At 44.1% G+C, this 17,229-nt stretch overlaps 1 protein-coding gene across 4 annotated transcripts in view; it reads left to right on the forward strand.

Moving 5' to 3' along the window:
- The first annotated feature begins 1,557 nt into the window (after window positions 1-1,557).
- QSER1 (glutamine and serine rich 1) overlaps window positions 1,558-17,229 on the forward strand; it is a 76,084-nt gene continuing 60,412 nt past the window's right edge. The window contains exons 1-2 of one of the 4 annotated variants that reach the window (XM_070273510.1): window positions 1,840-1,889; window positions 3,343-3,441. Coding sequence is in view for 2 of the 4 variants with exons in the window: in XM_023646225.2 (XP_023501993.2) it covers window positions 1,729-1,889 (161 nt within the window). In the remaining 2 variants the exon portion in view is untranslated. Of the gene's footprint in view, window positions 1,890-3,339; window positions 3,442-17,229 lie in introns of those variants that run through there. The other 3 variants (XM_023646225.2, XM_023646226.2, XM_070273511.1) reach the window with 3 other exon arrangements.

Below are 17,229 nucleotides of genomic sequence, written 5' to 3' on the forward strand. Positions count from 1 at the left end.
CCAGTCTGTAGTAAGAAAAATAAATGTTGTAGGGAAGATTTATGTTATTTCTCTGCAGGATCTCAGATTATCTGGCAAATTCCTTCCCCAAGGAAAATCACTTTTCAAAGATATCCTTAGTAAATGCATACTGGAATTAACATAAAATTGGCAAGGTCACTTGTGCCTACACGTTTGAATTCATTTGTAAATAACGACTACTCACTTGCTCGCTTCCCCACCCCGGGACCAGACTCCAAGCATCGCAGGTGCCGAAAGGAATGAATAGGAACAAAAGGATGTAGGCGCCAGGAGGAAAACAGAATGTCCTAGAACAAAATTACTAATCTCAGGAGGAATAGCAGATCCAATACAAGGGATTGCCGAGGTTTAAACTGCTTTTAAAATGGTGATCAGAGAGAGTGTATCGAATTCTTTAGGTGTTCTACTACGCCTGTTTGATTTGCTTAAACCTTTATGTTAGGCTTACCTGAGGGATAGATTGCTGTGCTAAGCACGCAATAGGTGGTAAGCTAGTACTGATTTTTTATGGGTGGTGGTCAACAAATATAAACTTTAACTTTTACTTTATGCCTTAAGGACCAAACGATAATTTCTATTATCCCTAAGTTTCACTACTCATGAGTTATTAGAAGAAACACAGCCATGATATACAACAGAAGAACCTCAAATAATCATTAAATTACCCTCCACCAAACAGGTTGGAGGTCAGATAGGAAATGTTTGGGTGGAGAGTCCTGCCGAAGTTCCAAGACTCATGCAAAAACCTCCAACACAAAGTCTGCAGGGTGACCTTAAATTTCTTGTAATTAAAGTCATCCAGATGGTAGTTGGATTAATCAATGAAGAGGCCGTATTTATCTCGGGATAGAAGATTCTGAAATCCAGAGAGAAAATCCCCACGGTGGGGGTGGGGACAGTTAATAAGAGCCCCTGGGAAAGGTCTTTTCAATGAGGATTGGAAAATAATACGTTTGAATTTGAATCTCTTTGAATATAAATCTCCCCTAACAGCAGGAACAAAGTCCTGCAGCCCAGCAAGCTTCGGGCAGGAAAGGAGTCAACGGAACTGTAAATCAGCCCGCTCAGCTGTTTCTGGTTTGGAACCAGGCGCGGAGAAAGCAAGCGCGATGCGGTAACCGAGTTCTGAGTCACTCAAAATAACCCGAGGGGTCAAATAACGAGCTCCAGGCCGAGCGCCGACTAGTCCCCTTCGCGGCTCCCCGCGCGGGGTTCCGCCCCATCTCCCCGGCGCGGCGACCGCGGGCGCGGCCCTTCCCACGCGGCGCGGCGCGCGGACATCTCCGGGACACGCGCGGCCGAGGGCGGGGAGCCCCTCCGGGTTCCCCGAGCCTGCTCGGCCCTCCGTCCCTCCTTCCCTCCCTGGAGCGGCCCCGGGCCACCCGCGGCCCGAGAACGGCGGGCGCGGGCGCCGGGGGGCGGGGCCAGGCCGGGGGCGGGGCCGGGCGGCGGGCGGGAGGTGCATCCTGGGAAATCCACCAACATGGGGCGCGGCGGCCGCCGCCGCCGCCGTGAGAGCCGGGCGCGCGTGCCGCCGCCTCCCTGACGCCCGCTGGCCTCGCCGCGCGCCGCAGCCCGGTCCCCGCAGCCTGGCCAGCGCGCCCCACCCCGCGCCCGCCGCGGCCATGTGAGGGGCAGACCCGCCGCCGCCCTCGCCCCCGCCCGGGCCCCGAGGCGCCCCGCCGCGCCGCCCTCCGCAGCCCCGCGATGGACAGGAACTACGCGACCTCCGGCTTCGCCGCCCCGCCGCCGCCGCCCGCGCCCCCCGCCGCCGCCGCCGGCCCCGCGCAGCCCCCCGCCCCCGCCTGGGCCTACGAGCCCCGGGCCGCGGCCAGCAGCGGCGGCGGCAGCCCCAGCCTCAAGGCCAGGTAGGGAGGTGGGCGGGGGTCGTGCGGCCCGCGGAGGCCGCGGACGCGCTGGGCCTGCGCCCCCGGCGGCCGGGACTCGGAGCGGCGGTGCGGGCGGACGGCGGCCCGGCCCCGCGCTGCGCGCCGTGGGGAGTTTGGGCTCGTGGCTGAACTCGGCGGCCGGGGAGCCCGCGCTGCCTCGGGGCCGAGGGGCGCCGCGGAGTCGGGCGGCGACATTCCATTGTACTGGGGCCGACAATGTGGTCTCGGGGCGGCAGGGCGAGGGGGCTGCGGGGAAGCCGGGCGCGGCGCGGGCCGGGAGGGGGCCTGGCGGGCGCCGCTGCGCCGGGCTGGTGACATATGTTCGCGCCGGTGGCCAGGATTTAGCTCTTTCTCTTCCGCGCGTTCAGAGTTACTCTTGGGTTTCCTCCCCTTTTAACAACAGCAGGAAGTCAGGAACCTCTTCGCCTTCTGTGTCTTGGGGTGACGAAGGGCTGGGAAGGGATGGGGGAGTCAGGGAGGCCGCGAGGTGAGGACAGAAGCACGCTGCGCGCGCTCGGCTCCTGAGCCCGGGGCGGTTCTGAGTGCATCTTTGCTCCAGCGCGACGAGGGCGTCTAGTGTTGACTCTCGCTAGATACTGAGCTCGCGGGAAACGTGTAGTAGTGCCACCCCGTGAAACGGTCCTTTCGAATGATAACTGGAAGGCGTGGTCTGGTGTGGGCGATTCGGGAGCGGGGTGTTTTAAAGCCACCTCTGCCGAACAATGCAGAATCTGGTAGGTGCCGCTTCTGATCGCGAGGACCAGGGAATCCTGGGTTGCTAATGACTTCATCCTCAGCTACCAGCAGGAAGCTTCGTGGCTTTGTGATCTCAACAGATTTCTTCATTATTGTCACGACAGAAGTGAACTTTTTTTTTACTTTATGTATTACAGTGTTCTAGGTTATCTTCTTTGTTTTCATGAAAGTTCCACGTTCGTGATTTGGAAAATACGTGTGAAGAGGAGCTGGTCTTTGTCTTAGTACCTTGGGATGATTGTGAAAGAATGAGAAAAATTTGGTTCAAGAAAAGGGAATTAAGGTTTCTTGGAAAATTTTAGGTCCTTTGTTTAAAAGAGCTGGGATTTAAAAAAAAATAGTAATGTGATGTGCCAGTTTGGAGCTAAATATTTAAAGGCTGAAACCTTTCAGAAATAGTCAAAACTTGGTATTATATACAATTTAAACATATTAAAGAGTTTTATGAAAGATGTGTGGCACTTTCTCGTTATAATTCTTTTGGTCGTAATTTGACTATAATTTTTCAAGTAGGTTTTGCATTGAATACGATAATTTACAAATTAAAATTACTTTCTCTTCAGTGAACAGCAACAATAGGTATTTGTGCAGCATTTTTAATGTTTTAAATGAAAAATGTTTTATTAGGTAAATGAAACAAATGCTACCTAGTTATTTCTGTTATTTCTTTTAGCAGAATACTTCTGAGGCAAGAAACTAAAATCTACTTGTCATGTTTTCCAAATGTTATTTATCAAAGTAACAAAGAATGACTTCCCAAACACATTTGAAAACAGTAAGTAGATTCATTTGGAACACATAATCTAAAGAGATTTATTTTGTTTATTGGAAGTTATTGATTCTTAAATGCTAAGCCCCCCCCCCCCTTTAAAAAATAGATATTTTGGGCGTGGGGTCAGCTAAATTACAGCATAGAAAATGCAGGTTTTCCCCCTCCCCCGCCAACTTGCTTTGTTAACATCTTGTGTTAGGATCAGGCCATCTGTACAGGGCTATACACACTTAATTTTACCTCTTTTTATTCCTCAAACTGCGCACTGTCCTCTTTCATGTCAGTTATAGAACATACTGACTCTGAAATGTGCCCCGTAAGTCTTTAAGTATTCTGCATTTTCAAAAGCCTATTCATGTTTTTATAAAATTTTAAAAAGCTTTTTCATAATTTATGTATCAGTTTTTGTTCCCCTTTGTGGCAGTTTCTTTTTGAAGGTGCAAATGAGTACTAGTTGTGATGATGTAATATGGGTACTTATTTGTAAAGAATTAGCCTGTCTGTCACCTTGTTTCCAGTAACCTATTCAGAAGCTAACCGATGGTAATGACATTCACTTGTTACTGACAGGGGCTTAACATCCTACTTTATGTCTTTGCTTGGTCCTGAAATGGAACATTTTCATCAGTTGATGGGAAAGAGCATGGTAAACAATTTTTCATGAGTTTGAAATAATACTTTTTTGGTATAATAGTTCCATCAGATATTAGGTATTTCTATGCTTTTAACAATTGAAAAATAAAGAGCTAATGGGAAACCCCAGCATTTTACTTTTAATAGGGCATATAGAGAGATTTCTGAATATTTCTAAAGTTGTACTTGCTAGGTATATGGAAAGTTCAGGGATAAGAACTGGTCATATCAGTCTCCATTTATTTGTGCTCTTCTCAATTTTAGGGACCAAGTGAGCATGTCTTTACTTATGACCATGCAGTTGGAAATCTTTTTGTGGGGCTATTTTAGATACTATAAATACCTTTGCATGCTTTTGGAAATGAGATGATCATCAGGAAGCTGCAGACCTGTTGCCTTTTCTCTACCTGGTACTTATGTCTTGTACAGAACAGGAAGAAAGAAGCTGTTTGTCCTGGTGATGATTTGAATTTGAATGTGTACCAGAAAGTGACTAAATGGAAATATTTTGTTTTAAAATAGATTTATATATTTTTTTCTTTGTAACTTGAAACAGTCTTCTTTTGCTGCTAGTTTTTAGAATTTCCTAATATATAATTTCTTTTTGATTCTAGTATGACTGTGTAAAGAATGTGATAGGTATACCTCCAAAAAAACAGAACAGTGATAACTTCTCTAAAAATGGTCAGCCGCTATGTGAAGGAATTTTTGAATAAATTTTAAATCTAGAGTTTCCCTCAAGGCTTTTGGAAAAAGACCTTGTAAGATTACAGTTTATGATGAGTAGGGACAATCCCCAATTAGTGAAAGGTTATTTCAAACAAACTGTGCACAAAGTATTTTCCCATAGAAACAATGTTGTAGGTAATAGTAGCTATCATTTACTGAGCAACTTACTTGTGCTAGCTGCTGTTTTAAGTGATACACACACACAGATTCATTTAATCTTCACAACAATCCTTTGAGGTAGGTATTATTTTTACCATCCTTTATGAATGAGGAAACTGAGGCATAGAGACATTAAATAGTATACTTAGAGCCACATGGTGAGTAGGTAGTGGAGCTGGAATTTAAACCTGGGTGTTGGGGGTCTGGAGCCTGCTTGTTTAACTGCTGTACTGCAGTGCTTCATGGTGAGATACTCTAATGCTGTAATCTACCTATTTTATGGGTTAAGAGCTTTTGTAGCTGGTCTGGAAACCTAATTATCAAGAATATCCTTATTTCAGTGTTCTTTGTCACCATTGACTGTTTCCTAATTGAAACAGGCTTCCTTTCACTTCCATAGCACTCTTCTTTCTTGGTTTTCCTCCTACCTCTCTGGCCCACTGCTTTTCCGTTTTTCATTAGTTCTTACTCTTCTCATCTCTACATGTTGTTTCCTCAGGGCTTGGGATTGATATGATATCTTGTCCATTCTGTGCTTCCTCCTGAGAACATCATATCCATGCCTTTAAATATCATCTCGGAGATGCCCACATATGTGTCTAAAGCCTAACCCTCTTCTGAGCACTTCATCGCATGTCCAGCTACGTCTTTGAGCTTTCACTTGGGTACATAAATGGTATTTAGTGGTGAGCTCATGCTTTCCCCACCCACCCTACCTCTGCTCAGTAAGTCACAGCTCTGTCCGCGTAGTTGGTCAGGCCAGAGCCTGGGTGTTGTGTGTGCTCAGTCACTAAGCCCTGCTGCTTTTTTGTCTCTTAAATACATCTTGAAATTGTCTACTTCTGTCAGTTTCCTCTGATCCACGCCACCATCATTTTTCACTTGGATAACTGTAGTATCCTCCTAAGTCATCTTCAACCTTTTCTTTCCTCCCTTCAGTTCTCCTCGTAGCATTTGGAGTGATTTTTTAAAAACACATATCTACCAGTTTGATCACGTTGCTAATTTGCTTAAAACCTTTCCTTGGCTACTCTACATCTTAGGGTCTAGTTTTTAAAAATCTGTAATGTGCCCTGTATGGCCCTGCATTTACTGGCCCATTTTAAATTCCTTGGATCATCCTAAATTCCTTCCTACCTTAAAACCTTCATACATGCTCTTACCTCTACCTAGATAACTCTACTCTTTCCCTACCTCCCAGCCTGACTTCTTAAGGTATCTCATGTTAGAAACCTACTGCCTTCCAACCTCTGCCCTCTGTTTTGTGCAGTGGTATATGTTTTTGCAGTGCATTTTACTATACTTGATATAATTCTTGGAAATATAACTATGTACTTACATGCTGTTTATGTAAAAGATATCTTCCTTTTTAGAATGGAAGTTCTCTGAGGGACACTGTCTGTTTTGCTTACTGCTGTGTACTTAGTACTTATTCTAGTTGTACTAAATGTAGGCATATAGTTGGTGCTTAATACATATTTATGATGTGAAAGCCAGAACTCTGCTTCTGTGTGGTAATTGGAAGCCCTTTCTGCTGTAGCCTGTAATGCCATTTCCCCGTTTTCCCCTCTACCCTATAAGAGGGACCAAGATGAAGGGTTTAGGGTGTTTGTGATTCTCATTGGTTAGAATTTTGGGGATGTAGGCTGCTGCTTGCTTTCTACCTTTCCTTGCTATACTTTCTGGAACAATGAGTACTAAAATGTACCAAGCAAAACGCAGTCCAAATTTTTTCTTTCCTTCATTAAACAAAAACTTGAGTGGCCACTATATGTGAGGCGCTATCGTCTTTATCCTCAAGTGTTATATTTCTGCAGTGAAAGCTTGAGAAACCAAATGGCAAGCATTCATTCACTCATTAAAATGTACTGAGCATCTCTGAGTTTCTGTTACTAAGTTCTACAAGGTACCACAAAAATGGAAAAGACACTGTCCTGCCTCTCAAAGAACTTGTGATCCACAAGGGTGACAGGGTAATACACTTGCTGCCTCTCTACTTGGCTTCTAAATGTTGAAGTATCCAGGAGCTTGGAGTTTCATCCTTTTATTCTTCTCTCTCCACGCACGCTAGGTGAAGTTGCCATTCATGAATCAAATGAGTTTCAAATTTACCTCTCTAGATTCATGTCCAGCTGCCTCCCTATCCTCACTTGTATGTTGAATAGATATTTCAGACATATTTTGTCCAAAACACAATTATCAACTTAACCCGCAACCTGGTCCTTCTTTCATTTTCCCCACCATTTACTTCATGGTGGAGGCCCAAAAGATTGGAGCCATCTAATTCATTTCTTTCCTCCCATATCCAGTCCCTCAGCACATCCTTTTGGTTTGAGCTCCATATTTATAATTTCCTACATAGACTATGGCAGTTCTCTCCTGTTGCTCTCCTTGCTTCCACTTTCGCCCTTTTAGAGTTTATTAAGCATGCAACAGCCAGAGTTAACTTTTCAAAATATAGATCAGGTAATATCATTAACCTGCTTAAAACCTTCCACTGTTACTCAGAGGAAAATCTGAAGTCCTTATGGCTTACAGGGCCCTATGTGATCTGAGCCTCAGCTAATTCTCCCTCATCTTTCCACTCCCACCACCATCCTTTAGAAACACTGGCTCTACTTTTGTGCCTGACACGTGCTAAGATTATTTGTGTCGTCTTTTTATCTGCAGTTCTCTTTCCAGGTCTTTGCTTTGCTGCTTCTCCTAGACATTCATGTCTTCTCCCAGATGTTTCCTTCTCAGAAAGGCCTTCTCTGACCCCTCTCTGAAGTAACTCTCATCACTGTATTGGAACAGGATTTTATTTTCTTCGTAGCATTATCACTCTTTGAAGTAATTGTGTTGATTTATGTGTACATTATTGCTAGCCTTTCCCCATCCCACTAACCGTCACTAGTAGAAGGCGTGTTCTGTGAGAAGAGGGATCTTGTCTGTCTTGTTCACATCTGCAGAAGGCAGTTTAGAGTAGTGGTTGATAGCACAAGCTCAAGTCAGAATTTCTGGGTTTGTATGTTGACTCCACTTGGGGGAAGATTTTAGACAAGTTTCTTAATCTCTCTGTGCCTGAGGTTTCTTGTGTAAAATGGGGATGCTTTTTAGAGTTCTTGATATTGAGGATTAAATGAGATAACTCAGAAAAGTGTTTAGAACAGTGCCCAGCATATAGAATAGTACGTAGAATACTATATAGAGTAGCATATAGAATCTGAGCTTTATTGTCAGCACTTAGAATGATGTCTGGCACATTGTAAGTGCCTATTAAATGTTCAGTGGATGAGTGAAATAACTGCTACTAGGCAGAATATTTGTTTCTTTTTAAGAGGTACAAAAATGCTTTGGGTTCTTATTATATCAAGTTCAAGGGGATCATGGAAGTATTTGTCAGGTAGATTATGTACACACTGATCTGAATTATTGTTTATGTTGCATAAATGGAATATGGAATTAGCAGAAAGAGGGAGCTTCCAAGAGCAAGTGTTCCAAAGAGGGAAGAAGCGGAATCTACTAGACCAGTGAAGGGCTGGTCCCTGAACGGGCACAGCGTCACTTCCACCACAGTCTACTTATCAAAGCAGTCCTGGGCTCAACGCAGTTATGGGAGGGAGACCGTATAAAGGTGTGTTTCATTGGAAAGGTCACCAGAGTAACTCTCTACCACAGTGTATTAGTACTAGGTTTTAGAGGCTCTTGATGACAGGCCATGGAGTTTAGTCTCTCCAGATCGATAAGGAACTTTGAAAGGTTTTTGAGAAGGATAATGATGATATGAGCAAAAAAGTGTTTTAATAAGATTAATTTGGCAGTTAAGTACAGAATAGATTAGAAGTGGCAGAGGTAGAAAACAGGATACCAAATGAGAGACAGTTCATCAGACCAGATAGGAGGGAGGTTGTATTAGTCAGGGTTCTCCAGAGAGCCAGTAGGGGATATGTGTTTGTATATATAGAGAGAGAGATTGATTGATTGATTGAGAGATTTATTATGAGAAATTGGTTCACGCAATTATGAAGTCTGAAAAGTCCTGTGATCTGATGTTTACAGTCTGGAGACCAGGGAAGCCAGTGTTGTAATTCAGCCTGAATCTTAACACCTGAGAACCAGGGGAGTCCATGATGTAAATCCCAGTCCGAGGGCAGGAGAAGATGAAATGAGATGTCCCAGCTCAAAAAGTGAGGCAGGAAAAAGGGCATATTCCTTCCTCTCCCTTTTGTTGTGTTGGGCTCTCAATGGATTGGATGAGGCCCACCCATATTGGGGGAGAGCAATCTTTACTGAATCCACTGTTTCAAATGCTGTTCTCATCCAGAAACACCATCACAGACATTCCCAGAAACAGTGGTTAATCTGGGCACACCATGGCCAATCAAGTTGACACCTAAAATTAACCGTCACACAAGTCCACCCCTTGTCAACTTTACACCCATAGACATCTCCTTAAACCATACTTAACCTCCAAATAAAGGCAATAAGAAGGTCATAATTTCTTCTAGTATGATACAGCTATCCTGTGTACACCTGAAAATATGCCAGTCTCTTCCCTAGGAGAGGAGGTAAAGTCCTTGAGTGATGTTTACTTCTTGATATCCCGTAACTAAATACTATGATGTAAATTTGACAGTAGTTACTACAATGATAAAATCAATACATTGTATGTCACATGATAAGGGAATAAGAGAGGGAAGAAAACAAAGACTTAGACCTACACAAACATTCATAGCAAAATGAGGAAATATTCATGACAATTACAGTCCTTGTTTCTGTAACTGGTCATGTGCTCATAGCTTGTATTATAACTACCTTTTGCACTACCTGTTCTGTATTTCCATTGCCTTCAGCAGGTATTTTAGCTGGTTGTGGTTCTTTACGTGGTGGGGTCGCCCAAACTGTCATTCCTGAAGGGTCTGGGCCATTATTGGTACTGCCTGGATTGAGTTGTGGTTTTCCACTGAACTAATCACAGGGCATGGTGATACTAAGAGACACCCTAAGGGTGTCTGTATTCTGAACCTACTCTTCATTACCTCCATTGTGGAGTAGTAGTACAGTTTCCCCTTGGGAATCAGGACCATTCACCCCAGCCAACGCTATAACTCCCTTCTTTGCCTGTTGATTCAGAGGCATGAGGAACCCAAAGTAGCCAGGTGGCAGTCTTAACTTCCAGTTCAATAGAATCATTATTAGGTCTTCTGGTAGAAGCATTCCTTCCTCTGGACATTAGGCCTCTAGGCCAGCAGAGCATAAAGTCCCTGGAACAGAAAGCAAAAAGTTTGCTATTGGGTTACTAGGGGTGTTAGTGAGTTGTGCTACTCCTGTTCCACCCCTTGATTCCTGGCTGTGAATCCTGGCTATCATAGAAATAGTACCAGGCCACAGGATGTTGCTTCAGAGCATATGCAGCCTTCTGGAGAACCTTGCCCCAGCTTGCAAGGTATTGCCACCTAGCTGGTGCTATAACTGAGCCTTCATAAGGCCATTCCACCATTCTCTCAAACTAACTGCTGCAAGATGCCCAGCATAGTAAGACCAGTGAATTCCATGAGCGTGGGTCCTTTGTTACACTTCCTTGATTAGAAGCAATGCTGTGTGGAATGCCATGATGGTAGGTAAGATATTGGCATTCTGTAAGTTCACAAATGGTAGTTTTGGCATAATCATTGGATGGAAGGCAAAATCCATCTCCAAGGTAAGTATCTTTTCAAGTAAGAACAAACACTGCCCCTTCTATGATGGTTGTGTCCAATGTACTCAACCTGCCACCAGGTAGCTGGCTGATCACTCTGGGGAATGATGCCTTTATCAGGGGCATAATGTTGGTCTCTGTTCTGGGGGATTGGACACTCAACAGTGGCTGTAACCAGATTAGCCTTGGTGAGTGGTTGTCCGTGTTGCAGAACCTATGCATAACCTCCATCCCTGCCATATGGCCACTTTGTTTATGAGCCCAGGGGTGGCTGGGGAAATAGGCTGAATAGGCTGATGGGTATCCACAGAATGGGTTGTTCTGTTCACTTGATTAAAATCCTGTTCTGCTGAGGTTACCCTTTGGTGAGCATTCACATGGAACACAATATCTTCAGGTTTTTTTGCCCATTCACCAAGGTCTGTTTACATACCTCTTCCCCACATTTTGTCTCCGATTTTCTAGTCATGTTCCTTCAAGTCCCTGACCATCCAGCCAAACCATTGGCTACAGCACATGAATTAGTATATAATTGCTCATCTGGCCATTTCTCCTTTCAAACAAAGTGGACAACCAGATGCATTGGGTGAATTCTGCCCACTGGGAGGATTCCCCTTCACCACCATTCTTCAGAAATGTCCCAGAGCGGGGGTGTAGTGTGGCAGCTGTCCGCTTTCAGGTGGTGCCTGCATATCTTACAGAACCATCTATAAACCAGGCCCAAGTCTTCTCTTCTCTGTCAGCTGATGGTAAAGTTGTAGGCTGTGAGAGAGAAGGCAATGTAGTAGCAGTGGAGACCATGGAATTTGTGCCCTTCTTAATGTAACTTGTGCCTTCATTTGACCATGGAGTGTTGTTCTGCATGCCCAACTTCATGGCTTGGTGGGTCACATAACACCCAGTTTCATAATGGGTGGCTCATGGTTAAATGCTCGGTTTCTAAGGCTCAGTAGCAGGCCAAGAGCTGTTTCTCAAAAAGAGAGTAGTTATCTGCAGATGATGGCAGGACCTTGCTCCAAAATCCTAAAGGCCTGTGCTCTGATGCATCTCTAAGGTTCTGAACAGCATCCCTATCTGTCACTGACACTTCAGGAACCATTGGATCTGCTGGATCATGTAGCCCCAGTGGTAGAGCATCTTGCACACCACCCTAGACCTGTTTCAGAGCCTTTTCTTGTCACATAAAACTAGCAGCTTTTTGGGTCACTTGGTAAATGGGCCAGAGTAATATACCCAAATGAAGAATATATTATCTCCAAAATCCGAAGAGACCCACTCGGCATATTTCTTGGTTGTAGGAGGGCCAGGGCCAACAAATTATCCTTCAGCTTAGTGGGGATATCTCAACATGTCCCATACCATTGGAGCCTTAGAAATTTCACTGAGGCTAGGCCTCTGAATTTTGGTTGAATTTACTTTCCACCCTGTGACACGCAAATGTTCTAATAAGTCGAGAGAAGTTGCTCCTTCGTGCTCATGTCCAGTCAGCATAATGTTATCCATGTAATGGGCCAGTGTGATGATCTTGTGGAAGAGAAAGGTGATGAAGATCTCTGTGAACTAAATTATGACATAGGTTTAGGAGCTGATATACTTCCGAGGTGGGATGCTGAAGGTGTATTGCTGGCCTTGCCAGCTGTGAGAGCAAACTGCTTCTGGTGGGGCTTATGTACAGGTATGGAGAAGAAGGAATTTGCCAGATCTGTAACTGCATACTAGGTACCAGGGAATGTATTATAATTTGCTCAAGCAATGAAACCACGTCTGGTATAGCAGCTCCAATTTGAGTTACTGCCTGCTTAAGCATACAGTAATCCACTGTCATTCTTCATGACCCATCTTGTATTCTGCATAGGCCAAATAGAGTTAAATGGGAATGTGCTGGGAATCACCACCCCTGCGTCTTTCAAGTCCCTGGTGATAGCACTAATCTTTCCAGGAATGTGGTATTGCTTTTATTTTAATATTTTCCTAGGTAGAGGCAGTTCTAATGGCATCCACTTGGCCTTTCCCACCATAATAGCCCTCACTCCACTGGTCAGAGAATCAGTGTGGGGATTCTGCCAGCTGTTAAGTATGTCATTCCAATTATGCATTCTCAAACTGGGGAAATAACCACAGAATGGGTTTGAGGACCCACTGTGACGTGGGCCTGAACCAGAATCCACTGATCACGTGACCTCCACAAGCACTTACTCTGTCTGGTGGGCTACAATGATGTTTTGGGTCTTTTGGAGTTAGAGTTAAGTTAGAGCCTGTATGCAGTAGTCCCGGAAGGTCCGACATTATTTCCTTTTCTCTAGTGTACATTTACCCTGGTAAAAGGGTGTTTGGTCCCTTTGGGAAAGGCTGGGAGAAAAATTAACGGTGTACATTTTTCAGTAGTGTACCAAGATCCTTCCTCAAGGGGACCCGGCCTCCCCTTCATTCAATAGGTTCTGGGTCTGTAAACTGGTTCAAGTTTGGAAATTGGTTAAGGGGCTGTTTTCATTATCTGAGTTGGACTCTTGTTCACATGACCTAGAAGTTTTGTACTTATACAGATCAAGTGAGAATTTAGTAGGCTTCCTATCTGTTTCACTTCTAGGAACACCATGATCAGTTAGCTAGCGTCATGGGTCTTTGTGAATCAGACTGTTCTGATTGCTGCTTTGTCTCTGCTGTCCATTACAGTAACCATGCCGACCTTGTCTTTTGTGGTCGAGTGACCCTTGGCCCTTGCCACCTCAGAGCCCGTTTACTCCCATTGTATTTAGGTTTGACTGCAGTTTTCATTGTGAGGTTTGGCCTCCAGAGAAGGGTGATCACAGAGCTCTTCAAGGATGCTGAGGCTCCCCTCACAAATTTATTCCTCACAATGTTGGTGAAAGGTATGTCTTCTGGACTTGCCCGGTGTGGGAGACTAGGTCTTAAATGACGGATCCACTCAAACATTCCAATCTCCATAAGCCTGTGAATTCTTTCCTCTACTTTAAACCAAGGCATGCCAGAATTTCCAGTTAGCTTTATGGTGGTCACCTTTTGGTCCATTTTTCAGCCAACCAACCAAACTGCTGGAGCCCTTTCTGACTTCCTAAACTGCAACATTAAATGTAGAATCTCTGGTAGATCTTAAAAGTCCTCATTAGAAGAAGAAAAAAATTTAGAAGTAGGTCTGGTGGCACTTACTGTGGTGATCATTTCACAATATATACAAATATCGAATCATGTTGTACACCTGAAACGAATGTTATATGTTAATTATAGCTCAATAAAAATGTTTCTGAAAATTTTGAATCTCTGCTTAGTGAGCCCGTGTCAATAAATTTGGCCTGATCCAACTTTCTTTCTTCCACCATTCTCCCACACGTATCCATTCTCACACGTGGTCCTCGGATTTCTGTCTGTATAAATTAGAAAATTCAAGTAGTTTTTTTTGGAGTGTAACACAGTTTCTCATGGGCCACACATTGTACCTCACCTTTGGGGCCTGCTGAGACTTGAGTCTAGTTATAGAAGCAAAGAGGGGTGGTGGAGGTAGGTCCTGAGGAGAATCAGCATTGTCTTGCAAGGCACCTGCCTGAGGGGAAGCCATTACAGTTTCATCAGGCTGTGCTGGGTAATCCCTTCAAATGGAGGTGAAAAGGACACTTCCACTAGGATGGGGAGACTTCTTCAGTGGTAACAAGACTCATCAGGATTTAGAGGCTCAATGTCCCCAGCTTCACCAGGGTCTTCCCAGACATCCCCATCTCAACTTAGAGGATCCCATTCTTTCTCAGTCAGTGCCCTCGGCTTAACAGTACACAGCATATATGGCATGTATGTACAGCCAGTCCTTGCCAGAGCTCAAAAAGGAGGCATCGCGATTTGCTGAAGGACCACTCCTCAGCGCAGCTAAGGAAAGCAGTGCCCAGAGAGGTTGGGTAACTTGCCTGGAACACATCACCATGAAGTGACAGTGGGCTGTCTTGCTCCAAAGTCCCTGGTCAGAGCCACTGTGCACACAGTAGAATCCATATCTATATCATCTGTAATGGAAATTTATTGTGAAGAATTAGCTTACGTGATTATGGAGGCTGAGAAATCAATGATCTGCTCTTTACAGTCTGGGGACCCAGGACAGCTGGTGGTGTAACTCAGTCTGAGTCTGAAGGTCTGAGAACCAGGGGAGCTGATGGTGTAAGTCCCAGCCCGAGGGCAGGAGAAGATGAGGAGATGAGAGGTCCCAACTCAAGCAGTGAGGCAGGAAAAAAGGGACAGCTTCCTCCTTCCTCCCCTTTTGTTCTATTCAGGCCTTTAGTGGATTGGGGCGGGCATTCTCCTTTACAAGCCCACCAGTTTAAATGCTAACCTCATTTAGAAACACCCTCACAGACACTCCCAGAAATAATGTCTAGCTGACTCTATGGGCACTCTGTGACTCTATCAAGTTGACACATAAAATTAACCATCACAGAGGGGACAGGAGATTGGTAGTGATGAAAGGAAGAGATGGATGTGAGAAACATTACAGATCAAGTTGCCTGAGATTGTTGACAAGATATATGTAAAAAGATAATAAAAAGGAAAATAGAAACTTTTTTCTGGTGACTGGAAGAAGAATGGTGCAGTGAACAAAAAATAGAAATATTAATTCATTTTGATCAGCAAATATGCTATGCAACCCTTCTAGGCATTGGGGATTCAGTGGCAATTAAGACAAAATCTGTGCTTGTGGAGCTTACATTCTTGGTGAGGGGAGTCAGAAAACAATAAACAAGAAAATTTCCTCCTTGAGGAAGTAGCATTTTCCTGAGATCTGAGGAAAGAGCACTGCAAATGTCCTAAGGCAAAGATATGTCTGGTAATTCCTTTCCCTGACATGGTATTACCCTACATCAGTGGCTGCCAAATTTATAAGTTCTTCACAATCGCCTTGAGGGTTTGTTGAAACACAGGTTATTGGGCCTAACCCTAAAGTTTCTGAATCACTTGGGATAGAGAGCACTTTGCATTTCTAACAAGTTCTTAGGTGATGTTAATGTTGCTTGACCTGGGACCACATTTTGAGAAGCACTGACCTGGGTCATGGTGCTTGGCTTCTTGACATTTTTATCTCTGCTTAAAAAATCACCTCACAGAGGTCTGCACTGATGACTGAATCTGAAGTAGCCCCATCAAGTTTTCTTTATAACACTTATATTTTCTTCAAAGTATTTGTCCTCAGCTGACAAGCCCAGAGAGTGAATTTAGGAGTCTGAATAGACATTTGGATAGAGACAATTGTGGCATCTGAGAGACTAATGTTTCTGGGAGTGAGTAGAGGGTTGAGAACTGAGCCTTAGCTGTTCGTGATAACTAGCATTTATTGAATTCTTAGTATGTGCCAAGCAATGTTATAATTAATTTTATTGTGTTAATCTCAGTTCTCACAACGAAGCTGAGATAGGTGCTCTTGTTAGCCCATTTTACAGACAAAGAAATTGAAGCAGAAAGCTCTTAATTAACTTGTCCAAGATCACACTGCTAGTCAGTGGCAGAGGCAGCATTTGAACCCATGAAGTGTGACTTCAGAGACTGCTGTTAATCACAAGTTGTGCTGGCTCTCAGGGAAAACTTTTTTGGGAGGTGGAGGTGTAGGATGAAGTAGAAGAGGCAAATGAAGAAAAGTCAGAAATAGGTGTTAGTGATGGGAGACTTTGAAGAAGGATGTTGAGTCTCTTGGGAGAAGTTATGCATTCAACTATTTTAAAAATTAGAATTATTTTCCCAAAGCATACTTCCACTAAAAGTTTTTGAAGAAAACAGGTACATGGGCTTATACCAGATTCACTGGTTGCCATTTGTTGTTACGTGCTGTCCACTTAGCTCCTGGTGACTCAGTGAATAAGTGATATCCACAAAGTGATGTCCACAATGTCCTGTCCTCCAGAACACCACTCAGGTCCTGTAAACTCAGGCCTGTGGCTTCCTTTATGGAGTCAACCCATCTCCTCTTTGGTCTTCCTCTTTTCCTGCTGCTGTCTGCTTTTACCAGCATTGTTGTCTTCCCCAAAGAATACTGCCTTCTCGTGATGTGCCCAAAGTAGGACAGCTTCAGTTTTATAATTTTTCTCTCCAGCAATAGTTCAGGCTTAATTTGCTCTAGGACACATTTGTTGTTCTTTCTGGTGATCCGGGGTATCTATAGAGCTCTCCTCCAACACCCTATTTCAAATGAATCCGTTTCTTTCCTGTCAGCCTTCTTCACTGTGCAGCTTTCTTACCCGTACACAGTAATTGGGAAGATGAAGGTGTGGGTAATCTTGGCCTTGGTCTCTAAGGACACTTCCTTACACTTGATCTTCCCTGATTTTTCATTGCTTCCCTTCCGATTCTCAGTCTTCTCTTGTTTTTTTTGTCTGCAGTCTCCATTTAAATTGATGACTGAACCATGGTAAACACAATCTTGAACAATTTCAGTGTCTTCATTGTCTACGTTAAAGTTGTGTAGTTCTTCTGTAGACAGATTTTTGTTGTCTGCATGTTCAAATGCAGTCCTGCTTTGGCACTTACTTTCACTTTCACAGAAGTTGTTTCAAGTCATTGCTGCTTTCTGCCAGCAAGATTGTGTCATCTGCATATCTTAG

The sequence above is a fragment of the Equus caballus genome, chromosome 7 (genome assembly GCF_041296265.1).
Source record: "Equus caballus isolate H_3958 breed thoroughbred chromosome 7, TB-T2T, whole genome shotgun sequence".
In the NCBI taxonomy this organism is placed as follows: Eukaryota; Metazoa; Chordata; class Mammalia; order Perissodactyla; family Equidae; genus Equus; species Equus caballus.